The 14,295-nt window shown below is 42.3% G+C and overlaps 1 protein-coding gene across 1 annotated transcript in view; it reads right to left on the minus strand.

Moving 5' to 3' along the window:
- nlgn3a (neuroligin 3a) overlaps window positions 1-14,295 on the minus strand; it is a 138,411-nt gene that overhangs the window by 34,588 nt on the left and 89,528 nt on the right. The window contains 1 exon segment of the mRNA XM_030739110.1: window positions 9,877-10,062. Within this exon segment, the coding sequence (XP_030594970.1) occupies window positions 9,877-10,062 (186 nt within the window).

Below are 14,295 nucleotides of genomic sequence, written 5' to 3' on the forward strand. Positions count from 1 at the left end.
TACCTGTAGCTCAAATAATAGTTTAGTTGTAACGTGCGGATGGCACAAAAGTAAAAGGTGAACTTTTCTTCTCAAAGCGTTTCTCTCCAACATCTGGAACATGTAACCTCTCAGTTCAAATATAAACCAAATGTGATCATTGTAGCCTGAGACAGAAGTTCCTGTTCACGAGACGGAAATTGTCTTCAAGTTGTGAAATAGCAAATTGGCAATGTTGTTCTGTAACAGTTGCATTCGATTTGGTGAGTCACTCTCTTTTACCACTGAAAAGGATCTATAGCTTATGTTACCTCTCTAAGCAAAAAATCTATTACAGCCTTGTGGGCCTGAGAGCTAAAGATTTAGTCTTTTTGTCAGGTTGCACAATGTTGGCCCTTTATAGTAGAGGTTTCTGCTTGTCAGCATGTTTGCTGAAGTTCCTCTCATTGGGGATTTCATTGTGCTCAGACTATGCAAATTTTACAGCTAAGGCTAATACATTCGCACTGCCCAGAATTGAACAAGTCAAAAGCGGGCTACAGCTCGCGACTGCATGTCTCACACACACACACACACACACACACACACACACACACACACACACACACACACACACACACACACACACACACACACACACACACACACACACACACACACACAGAGTGAAGAGAGCTAAGGTGTAAATTACAGCACATTATGTCAGGGACAGGAATCCAGATGGTATACACGAATATCATTGTCTGTATCACACTGTGATAGGCTCTCAGCAAGAAAATCCCACGAGCTTGGCCCAACTGCAAAGTAATTGGACTGATGTTTTTCCTAAGTGACACGTCTTATCACACAGTGAAAAAAACTATTTTCCCTTCAAACCATCTTGTCTGTAAGCACGGACTGTACCAAGTAGGGTAAATGTAAACAGAATGATGCATGTATTCCTGGATGCCTATAATCATGAAGCAGGCAAGTATTTTTCTCTTTGTATAGATGGAGTAGTTAGAGCAGAATGGAGTGAGAGCAAAATCATACATTTCCTATTTCAAAATAATGTAGGAGTTTGAAAAACATCATCCAGAAGCACTCTGAAACACCTGGTAAGGCTCCCTTTCCATAGCAGAGGATGTATATACATAAATCACATGTTATGAAAACCTGTGAAATTGACGAGAAATGTGATGGCGCTTTCAAGCATGGCGCGCCTTAAAAGCAGCTCCACAGTATCCATCTGTTATTCATGCAGAGACACTGAGCACTTTTTTCTCAGCCGAGATAACAGATGTACAGCCACCGAAGGACTGACCTAGCTAGCCGCAGAGGTGAGCTGTCAGCTACAACAAGCAAACACGGAGTGCTCGGGGTCATCGCTAAAGGGGAAAGTTCAGCTAATTACACTGTAGTTGTTCATCTGGCAGACAAACACAGAAACAACAATCTATTTATTAACACATTTCACCAGCCTTTTTGCCTGGTGCGGAATGCCTAATGAATGAGTACAAACAATCATGGTTAAAAAAAAAAAAGAGAGACCGAGAAACAAATTTTTAACAAGCAGCGAAGAGGGCAACAAAGAGGAAGACATAAGGAGAGAAAAAGAAAAACTAGATGGTCATAATGAAATGTGAAAATAGCGTAAAGGGAAATTGGGACGGTTTGTGTTGAACAACAGGGACTAAAGGGAGGGTGAGAGCGAGGGAGAGAGAGAGAAAGAGAGAGGCAGAAATTGAGAGAAGGCGAGAGAGAAGGTGTGAGAGGAGGAGGGAGGTCAGTAGAGATGTGGAGATGGGCGGAGGAGGAGGGGGAGCGATGAGCCCCCAGTGCTCAGCTGTCAGTGCTTCCTCTGCAGGTGGGGCAGGAGGAGTGCCAAGTCCCTCTCTCCCACTCACACAGACACCCATGCATCGCTCTATAATGGATGCTTTACACTGGTGCCAGAGAAAGACTGAGGGAGAGAGAGAGAGAGAGAGAGAGAGAGAGAGAGAGAGAGAGGGAGACATGGTGAGAAGACGAGAAGAGACATGGGGGAGGGCGCGCAACGGCGAAAGAAAGAAACTGCTTTGAGAACAAGGAAAAGGAGCTCGAGAAAATGCCTCGGAGATGAAGGTGCTAGAGCAGAGATGAGTGCAGCGAGGAAATAAACAGACAGACAGACCGACAGACAGACCGACAGACAGATAGACAAAAGAAATCTCCATCAAGCCATTAGACCAATAAAGAGAGGAAACAGACCAGACAGTCTGGGAGCAATATGATGCAGCTATTGGTATAATTGATCCAAAGCCTACGAGTCTCAAAGAACAGTAGGACACAGCAAGGAGCTGTGCCACTATTCCCCTCAGCACTACTGTCACTGTCTATTAGGAGGTGTATGAATGCGCCCTTGACAATGATTTATCAAGAATGATTCATAGATGGCATCTACCTGAACTAATGACTTGCCAGCCTCTTCACCGGGGATTGCGGGTCATAAACAGATGACATATTCTGTAGTGACCTCGTTCATCAGCTGCGATTAGATCCCAAAAGTAATCTCAGCAATACATCACCAGATGGGTCTCCTTGTATTATCTTGAAGAATGCTGGTTCGACAGCCCATGTGTGCCACGTGTCGCTCAAGCTGCTGAGGTCCGTTTGTACAGTTGTGGGTCTGGGGCTTCAGGTATATGCAATGCTCTGAGCTATTACCTAGGTTGATGGAGGCATGGATTTACTAAAGTACTCAATTATCCACTGCTTCTTTCTCTGATCTGCTGCTTGTCTCTTTAACACCTATAACTCCATGCTTTATAGGCTCAAAGAGCTGCTGCAAGCTGAGACAGACTGATGCCTGGAGTACTTGAATAAACTGCCTTCTCCGTTTTAGGACTATTTGTCAATTCTTCATTCCTTTGCTCTCTCCTGGTGAGGGATAGGTAAAGCTGCCACACGCTGATGGACAGTCCAGCTGGATATTATTTTCTAGAGTGTTAACCTCAAAAGGGCTATCTGACCTCAAAGGCTTCATCTTCACCCTCATAGCACCCCTCCCACCTCACATTACTCGAGAGGGGCTCTTTTTTCCTTCTGCTCAGCACAACTTTGGTTTCATTTTCTCTCTCTCTGCGGAGCTGAGGAGTGAGGAGAAAAAGCCTATTTGCTGCTTGAATTAGGCTATTTACAGTTTCTTTCAAATCCAAAACAAGAGTAATACCTTTTATTTGGTGGGTAATCCACAGTCTTTGTTTAGGAAAAATTAGGCAATTTTGCTTTACTATACAAAGTCGAAGACACCATCCTTCAAAGAGTGACTGAAAAATGCCACAAAGACCACTTGTTAAAAGCAGTTTGCTTTTTCCACACAATGAAGGCGACAGTATGTGGCAGACAACAAAGCCGAGTAGTCAGCGTAAATAAATACAAGCATTCTTGCTCCGCAGAGATGGCATCCCCCTGGTTTAATTATCGCTCTTGTCAATCGAGGTGGAAGAATACGGCACCTGACAAGGCGCGTCCCCATTCTCTCATCTCGTATAGGTCTTTTTCACACCCTGAATTGCACAGACACCCTTCAGCAAACAGCCAAATCAAACCTGGAGATAGAGGCATTCTGTTGCCCCAAACACCCAGGTAACTTTACAGTGTTGAGTCACTGAATGCTTTTGACACCTTAGAAATGGGGTCTATTCAAGTTCGACAATTGTCCCTGAATTTTCTCAAGCTGGATGCATTTGCACAACAATGGCAGCTGCATGATGTATGAATAACATCCCAGGGATGTGGTTATGCAGCTATCTTTCCCGGCGACTCCAAGGCAAATTCCACCTTTTGCAAGGTGCCTTTATTTGATGCTTAAACCAGACACGGAAAGGATAGCTGAACCCACAGAAATTAAGTGGGCCAAGAATGTAGATAGATTGCACCTCTAGATCTGTACAGTAAGAGCTTGATACGGGGACATTAGTGAGTACAGGCCTGCAGGCCATTCTACAAGGAGAACCTCCCATGGGTCTTGTTTCAGAAACAAAACCCACACATGTTATGTTTAAAGGTCACAGTCAGATGTAGACTAACATTACAGTTAAAGAAGTGATTCACTGCAACACATAGGCACTCTTCATGCAGCCTCTTGGCCTCCTCCTTCACTCTCCAAGACAGGCTACGTAATTTAAAGCAGCATATATATTAGCCTTAAATTACGTGTTACATCTCAAGATGCAGTCGTGGAACGGGAGCACAAGTTTTCAAGGCTCAATACGTCCTTGCAATTCCAAGCATGCATAGCACAACAGTGTTTGTGTTCTTTACTCTAAGGACAACTACAAGCCTGCGTGTGCATCGTAAATGGTTATCAGAGCAGAGGTGAGGTGTGCATGCCGACGCAGGCTATGAATCCTACAGCAGCAGCAGCAAAACAGAGGCAGATTGATTAGAGGTCTAATAGATGATATTATTTCCTTCCTGTGTTTGCTTTTATTTTTTTTCCTCCTTTTTTTGGAATCAGTCAGATTCAGTGACTCACATTTTGAAGGGTAACTTCAAAATGTGAATCTTTTCAAGCTTAAAAGGCTCAAAATTCTAAACTCAGCCAAGTCAAGAGTACTGCAGAATAAAAGCTTACAAAGTTATATTGTATGGGATACATAAATTAACAGGATCGCACAACCCGTGACACCAGTGAGCTCTTGGATCTCACACACACACACACACACACACACACACACACACACACACACACACAAAGACACAGACAAACAGGCATGAACGTACACACCCACCAGGCGTGAACCTATAACATATTATAGATGTTAGCCGGTTTTGAACAGCAATCAAAAATAAATAAATAATAAATCCAGTACTTATTAATTATCTCTGTGTTTTTACTGGCTTTTTACAATTTCTTCTTGTTGAAGAACAATGAGCGTTACCTGATTATCACCTCCGCATTATTATGCTATGACACTGATGAGCCACCCACTGGAAAGCTAAATTAATACTCTCAGAGGCAAAGGGGAGCAAAGACTCTCAGAAGTTGGAGCGCGGCTGCTTTACAGGGTGAGTCCACGTCAAGGTTGTGTATTTTTAACCTATTGTAGGTTCCTGCTTGTACTTCTTTGAGTATTTATTTTTGTTGTTGTTGTTGTTTTGTTTCATGTAACTGACATTCAGTCTCTTTTAATCTCTACTTTTACGTTTAGGAACCCAAACCTACTTGGTTAGGATGTGGGTTAAAATATCCCCTTTGACAACATTAACCCTGCACACCGAAAAATGACACTAGATCCCAATAGTTGACAAAATGGAAGTACCTGATGACGTGGGACTGAGAAGGGTTATATCAATGTTCACACTCAACCTTTATTTGGATCCCAGTTACACACCTGTGAAGTTTTGTGGCTGCGTCTTGCACAGCTGTTATGTTGGATGTGGAAAAAAAAAATCTCTTCATAGACTGACAGACAGACAGGAATAACTACCTGCCAAGGTAGTTATGCTGCAGAAGTGTCTTCAAAACCACATTTTGCTCTCACACACACACACACACACACACACACACACACACACGCAAACTTAAACTGACATCAGTAATAAAGTTCATATTTAAGATAAAAAAAACAATCTGTCACTCTAATCCTCAGTTTCTACAGATCCCATGACACGCTCCTTCACTTAATCACCTTCTCTACTATTCTTCCTAGTAAACAGATGCCCTCTCCTGAAATCAAATACCTGTTCCCCTGCCCTCATGGTTCATGGGGTTTCAGTATTTGCTAGGCGGATGTCTTGCATTAAAATGTCTTTGTACTCCTTGCACTGCTGTAATAAAACCCAGGCATTTAACATGTGTATTTATGGTTCTCAATAACCCAGAAGTCTTAATAAAAATGAAAGCTGACATTGGCATGAAGGATCCTCCTCACTAGCTGTCTTTAATGTCCAGAACATTCCATTAAAACAGGAGCACTTCCTTAGAAGTGGAGCTTTTATCCTGATTGCTTACTGGAAGAGAGGGCGGCAAAAAAAAAGAAACCAAACGACCTTCAGCGCCTCTACACCTAGCCCTTCCCTCATGTGCGCTCTGTGAATGGACACGCCTGTGTGCACATATGTGCAGGGATGGGATACACACACTGACACTGAGTGTGAACAGCATAGTATGTGTCCTTTAGGTTTTCAATTGAGAAGCACCTGTTTTAACTCTGATATGCCTGCACTCAGAGATATATGTACAAATGCACATGTCTGACTCACTGGCCACTTGCTATTCTGTTCATGCACAGAAAAGCCATCTCAATTTTTAAATCATAATGATTATTAGGAGATAGGGAAAAGCCAAATCTGCATGTTCAATTAGCGCTTGTGCGATGCCAGATAGATAATACATGGGACTGGCTAATGTCCTTTCTTTTGAACTTCTTTAGCCATTTTCTTTTTGAAGCTGGAAAAAAAAGAAGATGGGGACAGAGATTTTCCTCAGTGGGAACACAACTGTTGAGCTACATTTAATAAGCTGGTCAAAAACACTCTCCTGCCGAGAGATACTGCGCTTTTAATGACCATTCTGCTTCCAAAGTCTCAGATGTGCAGCAAGATTGCTTGCCACATACCAGACAAGGCAGCCATCTTATTAATAGCAACACACCACACATGCTGCAGACTAGGGAGCAGAAACCTAGAAAGGGAGACAGGCGAGAGAGACGTACTGGCATATGGTGAAAAAGAGCATGTCCCATGCATGGTTTTACTGTCTGTGTAGGCAAGGAGACAGATGGGTGCAGTAAGGAGGAGATTGGATGTAGGAGGCAGGGCAGGGACCAGGGTCTAAAAAAGCTAGCCCTCTTGAGAAGACATCCAGACCAGCCTCCACACGGGCCAGAGGGGGAAAACTCTGTGATGGATGTACCCTGTGACTGGAGCCCTCGGCACGCCCACATGAAAACGCCACCAAGGCCAGGCCAGCGGAGCAGGCAATCAAAGAGAGAGGCCAGAGGGCCAAGATGATATAGGAGAATTCAGCTTATTAAATAAGCTTCAGGAGGAGCATGGAGCATCTAAAATAAGTTGTCACTCTGCCACCAACAGGCATGAAAAGAGTCTCTGTTAGATGGAAAGTCTATGCACTGCAGGCGGTGATGACAGACTTTGTACAGTAAGAGTGGGAATACTGTCATTAAATACACCAACACACCAGGGAGCTTCAGTACAGTGTGTCATCACTGATTTATTTTTTTCTCTTTTTTTCATTTTAACCTGGGCCTCATTATCTTGCATCTGAGCAGAACAGGAAGGGAAACGTTTGTGCATGTAGGCATGTAAACCTTCTACTCATTCTATAATATTATATGCACCACGAATGTGATGCCACTACTTTTCTAGTGAAGAGGTTTTGCTTGTAAGCAAGTTGGAGAATAAATTCAGGAGCCATAATGCACTGTGAGTGTTGTTTCCTGACTTAATTTTCATTCAGACTGCAAAGTAGGAAACTCAATATAAGACGCTCTATCAGAGATGCAGCAGCCTGCTGACATGGATAGAAAATCATTACACAAGTCCATTACTAGAAGGCCACCTGAAGCCAGGTGTTCTCATGACACAGTCTATAATTCATTTGATTATATATTTTTAACCTTAATTTTCAACACTTTGTAGATCCAGACACTTTGATTCCTTCCTTGTTTATTACGTTGCCTTGGCAACAACATCCTCCTAACAGTTTTCGCCTCAACGGTTAAGACCAAAGGGGGGGGGTGGGGTGGTGTACAGTGGAGGCTGTGAAAGCAGGTGCAAAAAGACATTTCTTCACTTGTATTTCCTGTCACATCCAGCAGCCCACTCCAGTCCTAAACTTTATATAATTACAACAATCTGTGCTCCGAGAGAGTCTGTGTGAAATCTGATTGCCATTGGTAACATTCGCAGCAAGAGTCCTGGCGTGATAGAAGGCTTCCTGTTTCAATTTGCTAGGATCGCTCAAGTTTTACTGGCTTTTTCTTTTTTCTTATCCCATCAGTGGGGCATACATTTCCATTCAGGGGAAAAAACAGAGCCGGTAATATCCAATTTACTGGGAGGAGATGGTTTCTCTGGCAGTATAATAACATGCTACATGGAGCGTAGCATTATGAAGTATGAATAAAAAAAAGGCATTTATGGTAAAAATTCAATTCAAAAGCAGTCATCATTCATCGGAGGAAATCAAGGCAATTAGTAACACTTTAATGCAAATTGGAGAATGCAAAACATATCACAAATCCTTGGCACTGTAATGGGGTTCCAGGGAAGAGACGATCAAATGACCTCTTTCAAACGCACACTGGTCGGTCCACTAATCAAAAATCCAAGAGGAGAGATTTCACTCTGTTCTTGAATAGTGTGTGCTTCTGTGTTTGCTGGTGTGTGTGTGTGGTGATGGGGGTGTATCGCTTAATAGCTTTGTGGCCACAACGCTGTCTGAGACCAGGCCTCTATCTACTGCAAGAATGGTTTCTTTGATGTGGTTTACTTCCATGTAATGTACAGTAATAGCCCAGTGTTACGCCTCCAACCATCTGTGTCCAAAGCAACATGTTTGTGGCTTGTTAACATTTTCACAAGTCAGCTACATGAGTGTGGCCAAATGTAAAGATCTCTCATTTGGAAGATTGCCAGTAAATAACATACAAAAAAAAATAAATAAATAAAATAACATTGCTATATTGCAGTATAGCAATGTGTGAACACAAGTAAGCCAGCAGTCTGAGAGCAGAGTGTTCTATTGAGGTTGTGCTATGAGGTCTTTAAGATAAGATCGAGCCTGATTATTCAAGACCTTGTATGTGAGGGCTACTCTAACCGAGCACTCAAAGCAAACCTCATTCACCCACATTCATACAAGCAATTTTTTTCTATTATTCAGCGAACATTAACGCTCTGAAGGATGTATAAGGGGCAATTCGGGGTTCTGTATCATGCAGACTGGAGTAGCCTGGGAATTGATCCACTAAGCTTCCGATTGGTAGAACAGCAACTCTGCCTCCTGAGCCACAGCCACCCATAATACTTTACGTGCACCTTCCTGCACTACAGGCAGTTTGTTCTAATTTTTGTGCCCCACCCTCCCTCATCTCTCATGCCCCTCACTAGTGCACAGGGAGCTGCTGGCAGTCCTCACTGAGGACCACAACCTGAGATCCATACATATACCATCTGCTATCCCCTTGTGTCAAATCTAATTGAAGATGTGGTCCTTGCTAGTGAAGAGCAAGAAAGCTTTTGAATGTTTGCAAAATAACTGTAATCATTTCAGATTCAGTATTTGTATTTGTATGAGCCTCCTGCAAGAACTTACCTGTGACGCTCCATCTTAATTTGGTGATGCATTAGAGGAGGGTGAGTATGAGGGATGCTTATTGCATATTCAAGTCAAGCACACATGTTGCATTTAGCATTAAAGACAACGCCAACATGAGCAGTAAATCACCATGAGGTAGCATTAAGGTAGCAGATAAATATTGCGGCTAAAAAAAAAGAGGTCTCTTAGCAAGTCTGCATCATTTAGCATGACTATAACTACCTTGAAAAGCTCTCCTTGACATACATTGTCCTTTTTTTAATATTGCTTTCAATGTCAAACTACACCTAGATTTTTTTTTGACACAGAGAGGAATACTAACAAACCAGCAGAATATGTCAAGGCCCACATGTGGATTGAAATCCACTGTGGAGTTTCCATTTCTGAATTGAAAATCACATTCATTTGAATGCAGACACATTCGTCTTAATACATTTCTTATGCTGCACAGTAAAACAGATTACATTACTCGCTGTAACTCACTACCTGCATGCCAGAAAATATCAAGAAACCTGCACACCAGCAGGGATGAGCTCAACAGCTGTATCACACACGCACCCCCCAAACCCCACCCCTCTGCTCTATTGTACCTTCAGAGTGGTGGGAGAGGGTGAGCAGGCTGACACAAGAAGCTCCAATCCCAGAACCAAACACAGTGATGCGATTGGAATCTCCTCCAAAGAAGCCGATGTTCTCGCTGATCCATCTCAAAGCCTGGATCTGGTCCAAGAGTCCATAGTTCCCTTTAGCTGCCTGGTCACCCGTGCTGAGGAATCCTGCAACACGCAGAGAAGAAATGAAAAAAACCATGCAGTGAAAGCCAAAGTCAAATGAATCACACACATAAAGTGGGTAGCCACAAAAGGTTATCCACAATGACGGACACCCCACCCTGGTTTTGTCAGAAGAACCACAACACCAGGTGACTGCAGCTGTGAAATCGTGACTTATTGGATGTCTCTTGGTAAAATTGGAGTGTGTGTGTGAGACCACATGTCATCTGCACTTTATTGGAAATCAATGCCGTGTCTCCCTGGGTAAACAGTCATCATCAACAATATCGAACAGTCGTGATGAAAAACTTGCAAATCTATGAAAACGCTAAGGACAGAGAAAGAGGAAAAAAAGCTTTAAATGCTGCAAAATACTCAGTATGGACTGCGTATATATTATGCATTATATCTTATCAAAGTTAATACCTTTCTCTGACATATTTCTATTCTCTCTGATATTCTCTAGTGCAACATACTTTCAATCTAAACATTCTCATCCAGCGCTATTTATGTACATTTTTCTCCATGTCAGTAATCTGCTAGATTTGGACAATGTGTTTCTCCTGGCTACATCAGAGCTCATGTTCACCCACCATCCTTTCCCAGTTGCTCTCCAGGGCCTAAGCTCTGATGACTGATGGGTAATGGAGAGTCATGGGAGAAGATCAAAGGCAAGCAATCCCCGAAGTCCCCATGGTGGAATCGGTGTCCATCAAACCCGTGAACATGCATGCGAGGTGACAGATGGGTGATGCGTGGAAACCAGCACCCCACTCTCTTTAGCAGCAATGCTGCCAAACACTTCACAAGCAATAAATGTGTTGGTGGTGAATGTTTGGAAGCCTCCAGTGGTCCTTCAGCATCTCGGCATTGTTCCTAACATCTATTTCATGGTCTATGCCTCCATATGATGATAAACTCTCGAAGGGAAGGAAGAGAGCAGTTTTGATATCAGCAACGCATAAAAAAGATTAAATATACGTGTTTCGACTCAGGTCAACACAACAATGCTCAGTTTAGATGCACACTGATTAGAAAGTAGCTTTCTCTCGGGTCATTAGCTGTTTATTTTAAGTAATGTCTGTACAAGAAACAACCCTGGTACTTATTATTTCCCTTTGTCTGTATCCGCGCACAACCTCTCATCTCAACCCGAATGGCAAACCCGCCTCACCCTGAGGGCCTGTTGGCAGACACAAAGAGGGTGGGCAGGGGAAAGGCCAGGCCTGATCATCGATTGGAGAGAGGCAGTGGCACAGGAAGCAAAGCAGGAGACAAATGGATCAACAGATGGTCTCCTTCAGATGCATCCCTGAGGATGACAGAGCAGCAGGGCACATGCAGAGTGAGAGTGAAAGAGACAGACGCAGACGGAGAGAGGAGAAATCGGGGCTCCAATTGAAGAGCTTTTCCTTTTCTTTTTCTCTTGCGGCTCCTCCTCGCTTTCCGTCATCACTAAAGGACAACAGCTTTTACAACCTTCTCGAGGGTGCACGGAGGAGAGCGAGGGAGACAGAGAGAGGGAGGAGAGACGTGACTCTCCCAGAATAACCCTCATTTGCAAAATGGTTCACACTTCACCAAGTGCATGTCAGTTGGGTTAAGAAATGTCAGGAGACTGGCATGTAAAAACGGACTCTGTACAACTGTTAGGCTAATTGAAAAAATGTTGCGAACATTATCCATGTGGCATTGTAATATGCGGCATTACAAAATGACAAGATGTAAATCATTAGAGTTGAATCCTCGACTGGCACAATAAAAAAAACAAAAACCCCACACTGCATCATGCCACGGTCTTTCGTGACTTCTTGTTTAGCTGTGTGGATTCCTCCGCATAAATAAACCTGGTCATTAAAATGTAGAGGTGGAATCCAATATCTTAGACAGAAAGACATGCTGCAGGCACCATTTAAAAATACATCTAATATAGCTTCTGGTTATGTTTTAATTGGAAAGGTGACAGAAAGTATTTTCTTTGGAAAGCAATTAAGATAGCAAAGTAATTGTTTTTATGCATGGCTATTTCTATTTTTACATTTATAATAAGCTTTTGCTGTTTTATGCTTTTACTATGGATGTGATATTTTGCACATATTTTCCTCAGGTTACATATGAATTGGAGTTGATCACCTACAGAACACCTCAGTCTACTCTGCTAAATAAAAAAAAAAAAAAAAAAAAAAAAAAAAAAATTTCTCTTTATGCACCAGGGATGGGGTTATAGATTCCAGACATAGCAGATGATCCCTGTCTGATCAGCACTGCGTGGGCTTTGGCTGCACATGAACCATGATGTGCAGTGCACTCTCTGTTCACAGCTCACACCTACACAGGACCTTGGGATTCTGGACTGAAGCTCAATGCTTCTGAAGTGTTTGATCAAGCTGGCAATGTGCTTGACTGCACTACTCAACCTGACATCCATTTGATTTTCTTTCTTTCTTTTTTTTTTTTAAACACACATTAGGTGCTTTACAAAGAGCATATAATTAAAAACTGTAATCACATAATATCCATCTTTGTTAGCTGCCCAAATTCAAATCAATATGCAAATTTTCTTTCAAATGATCTCACCCATTAACTTTGGCCCAAACTGTATATGCAATTACAGTGTCCCAGTCAAGTTAATGCAACAAACGTGAAATAATCATTAAATAGTAAATAGTTCTAGTTGATCTGTGTAAACAAATAAATTATTAATTATAAAACAAATAATTTTTACTCATTTAATTTTCCCTGTGGCATTTTCACGCTTGCCTGCTGTGAGCACTCTAACAAACTATGTTGTGGGGTATTTTCTCTTCACTCAGTAAGTGAGGCAATGCCTATGATAATGTGTGGTTTGCCTGACACTTTTTCTCTTAAACCAGTAAAAAAGCCACCTCAAAAACAATACTTTGTCTTGTATATCAAACTTGAGAGCTTCAGCAAGATGTGTCGGCTTAAACAGAGACAACAAACACTTCGAGACAGGGAAAGAAGAAGAAAAGAAATATAAAAAAAATAAGTATTCTTTAAGTTAGTCCTCTTAAATCATATAAGCCAGACTCGTAATATTTTTAATAAGATCGAGTGAGAAAAGAAGTTATAAAAGAACCACATTTCAAAAGAGTAACTTCAAACGGTCTTTGTGGCTGAAACAAAGATTTCCAAATATGGAATCCAACATGTCTGCACAGTTCAGCTGGATTAGGCATTATGTTTGCATGAGAGTATCTTATTCACCACAAACTGTATGAGTTAATAACAGTGATTTTGTGGCCTTTCTCTGTGTGTTAGAACTGTAATTTGTACTGACTGATTACATGATGACTTTTTGCATCATGTCCCAAACCTATTCTTCCCTGACAGTGATGTGGTGCTGTATGGGGAACTGGCATTTTCTCCTTGTGGCAGCGCAGAGACAGAGACTCATTCCTGATCTCAGCTGCAGTGGCAGCAGACAACGTGGTCTGGTCACAGCTGGGTCAGGTCACACCTGTCTCCTTGCATTGTCCTTCCTGAACAAACATTGTGTGCGTGTTGTACAGCAGCCCCTGCAAGTAACGTTGCTTCCCTTATTACCTTAACATGACCAGAGGGTCAGATAATGTATGCAGCACGTCAGCGTCCCCTTGATAGCACACAGTGACCAGGTGATCTCTGTTCAAACATCACAATAGTTGTGTATTAGGAAAAAAAAGTGCAGCCCATGTTGTCACATAATGTGTTTTTTTTTTTTTACTTGATCATGTTTCATCAATATTTATGTGCCACTATTTCAGTCTAAGCTGAGAGCATGTATTTCCTCCAGAGCCAAGGCAGTGATTTCCTTTTGCCATGCTTCTCAGCATTGATATTGCTTTATTGATTATGATTTAAATGTCTGTTTCCTGTACGGTGGGCTACAACTCAAAAGTGGAGCAGCAAGAGGTGATGATAATGATCACTCTGACCCCAGACGTCTCTTTTAGTCCGCTCTCCCTGATAATAGAATGAGCGTAAACTAATGGTTGAGGTTGAGAAGGGGTTGAGAGAGGGGGAGGGCTAAAGCTTTTTGAGCTGAAGATTCAGCTTACATAGGGATAGATGGAGGGAACAGATAGGGGAGGGTAGAGGGATAGAGAAATGGAAGGAAAAGCAGGAGGATGGGAATAACAACGGTGACGTAACAGAGGGAATGTTTCTTGGTTTTCTGTTGAATTGATTCTTGGTTTTACTTCACCTTTTCTTCATTTCTTTCTACATCTCATC

Source organism: Archocentrus centrarchus, chromosome 10 (genome assembly GCF_007364275.1).
Source record: "Archocentrus centrarchus isolate MPI-CPG fArcCen1 chromosome 10, fArcCen1, whole genome shotgun sequence".
NCBI lineage: Eukaryota > Metazoa > Chordata > Actinopteri > Cichliformes > Cichlidae > Archocentrus > Archocentrus centrarchus.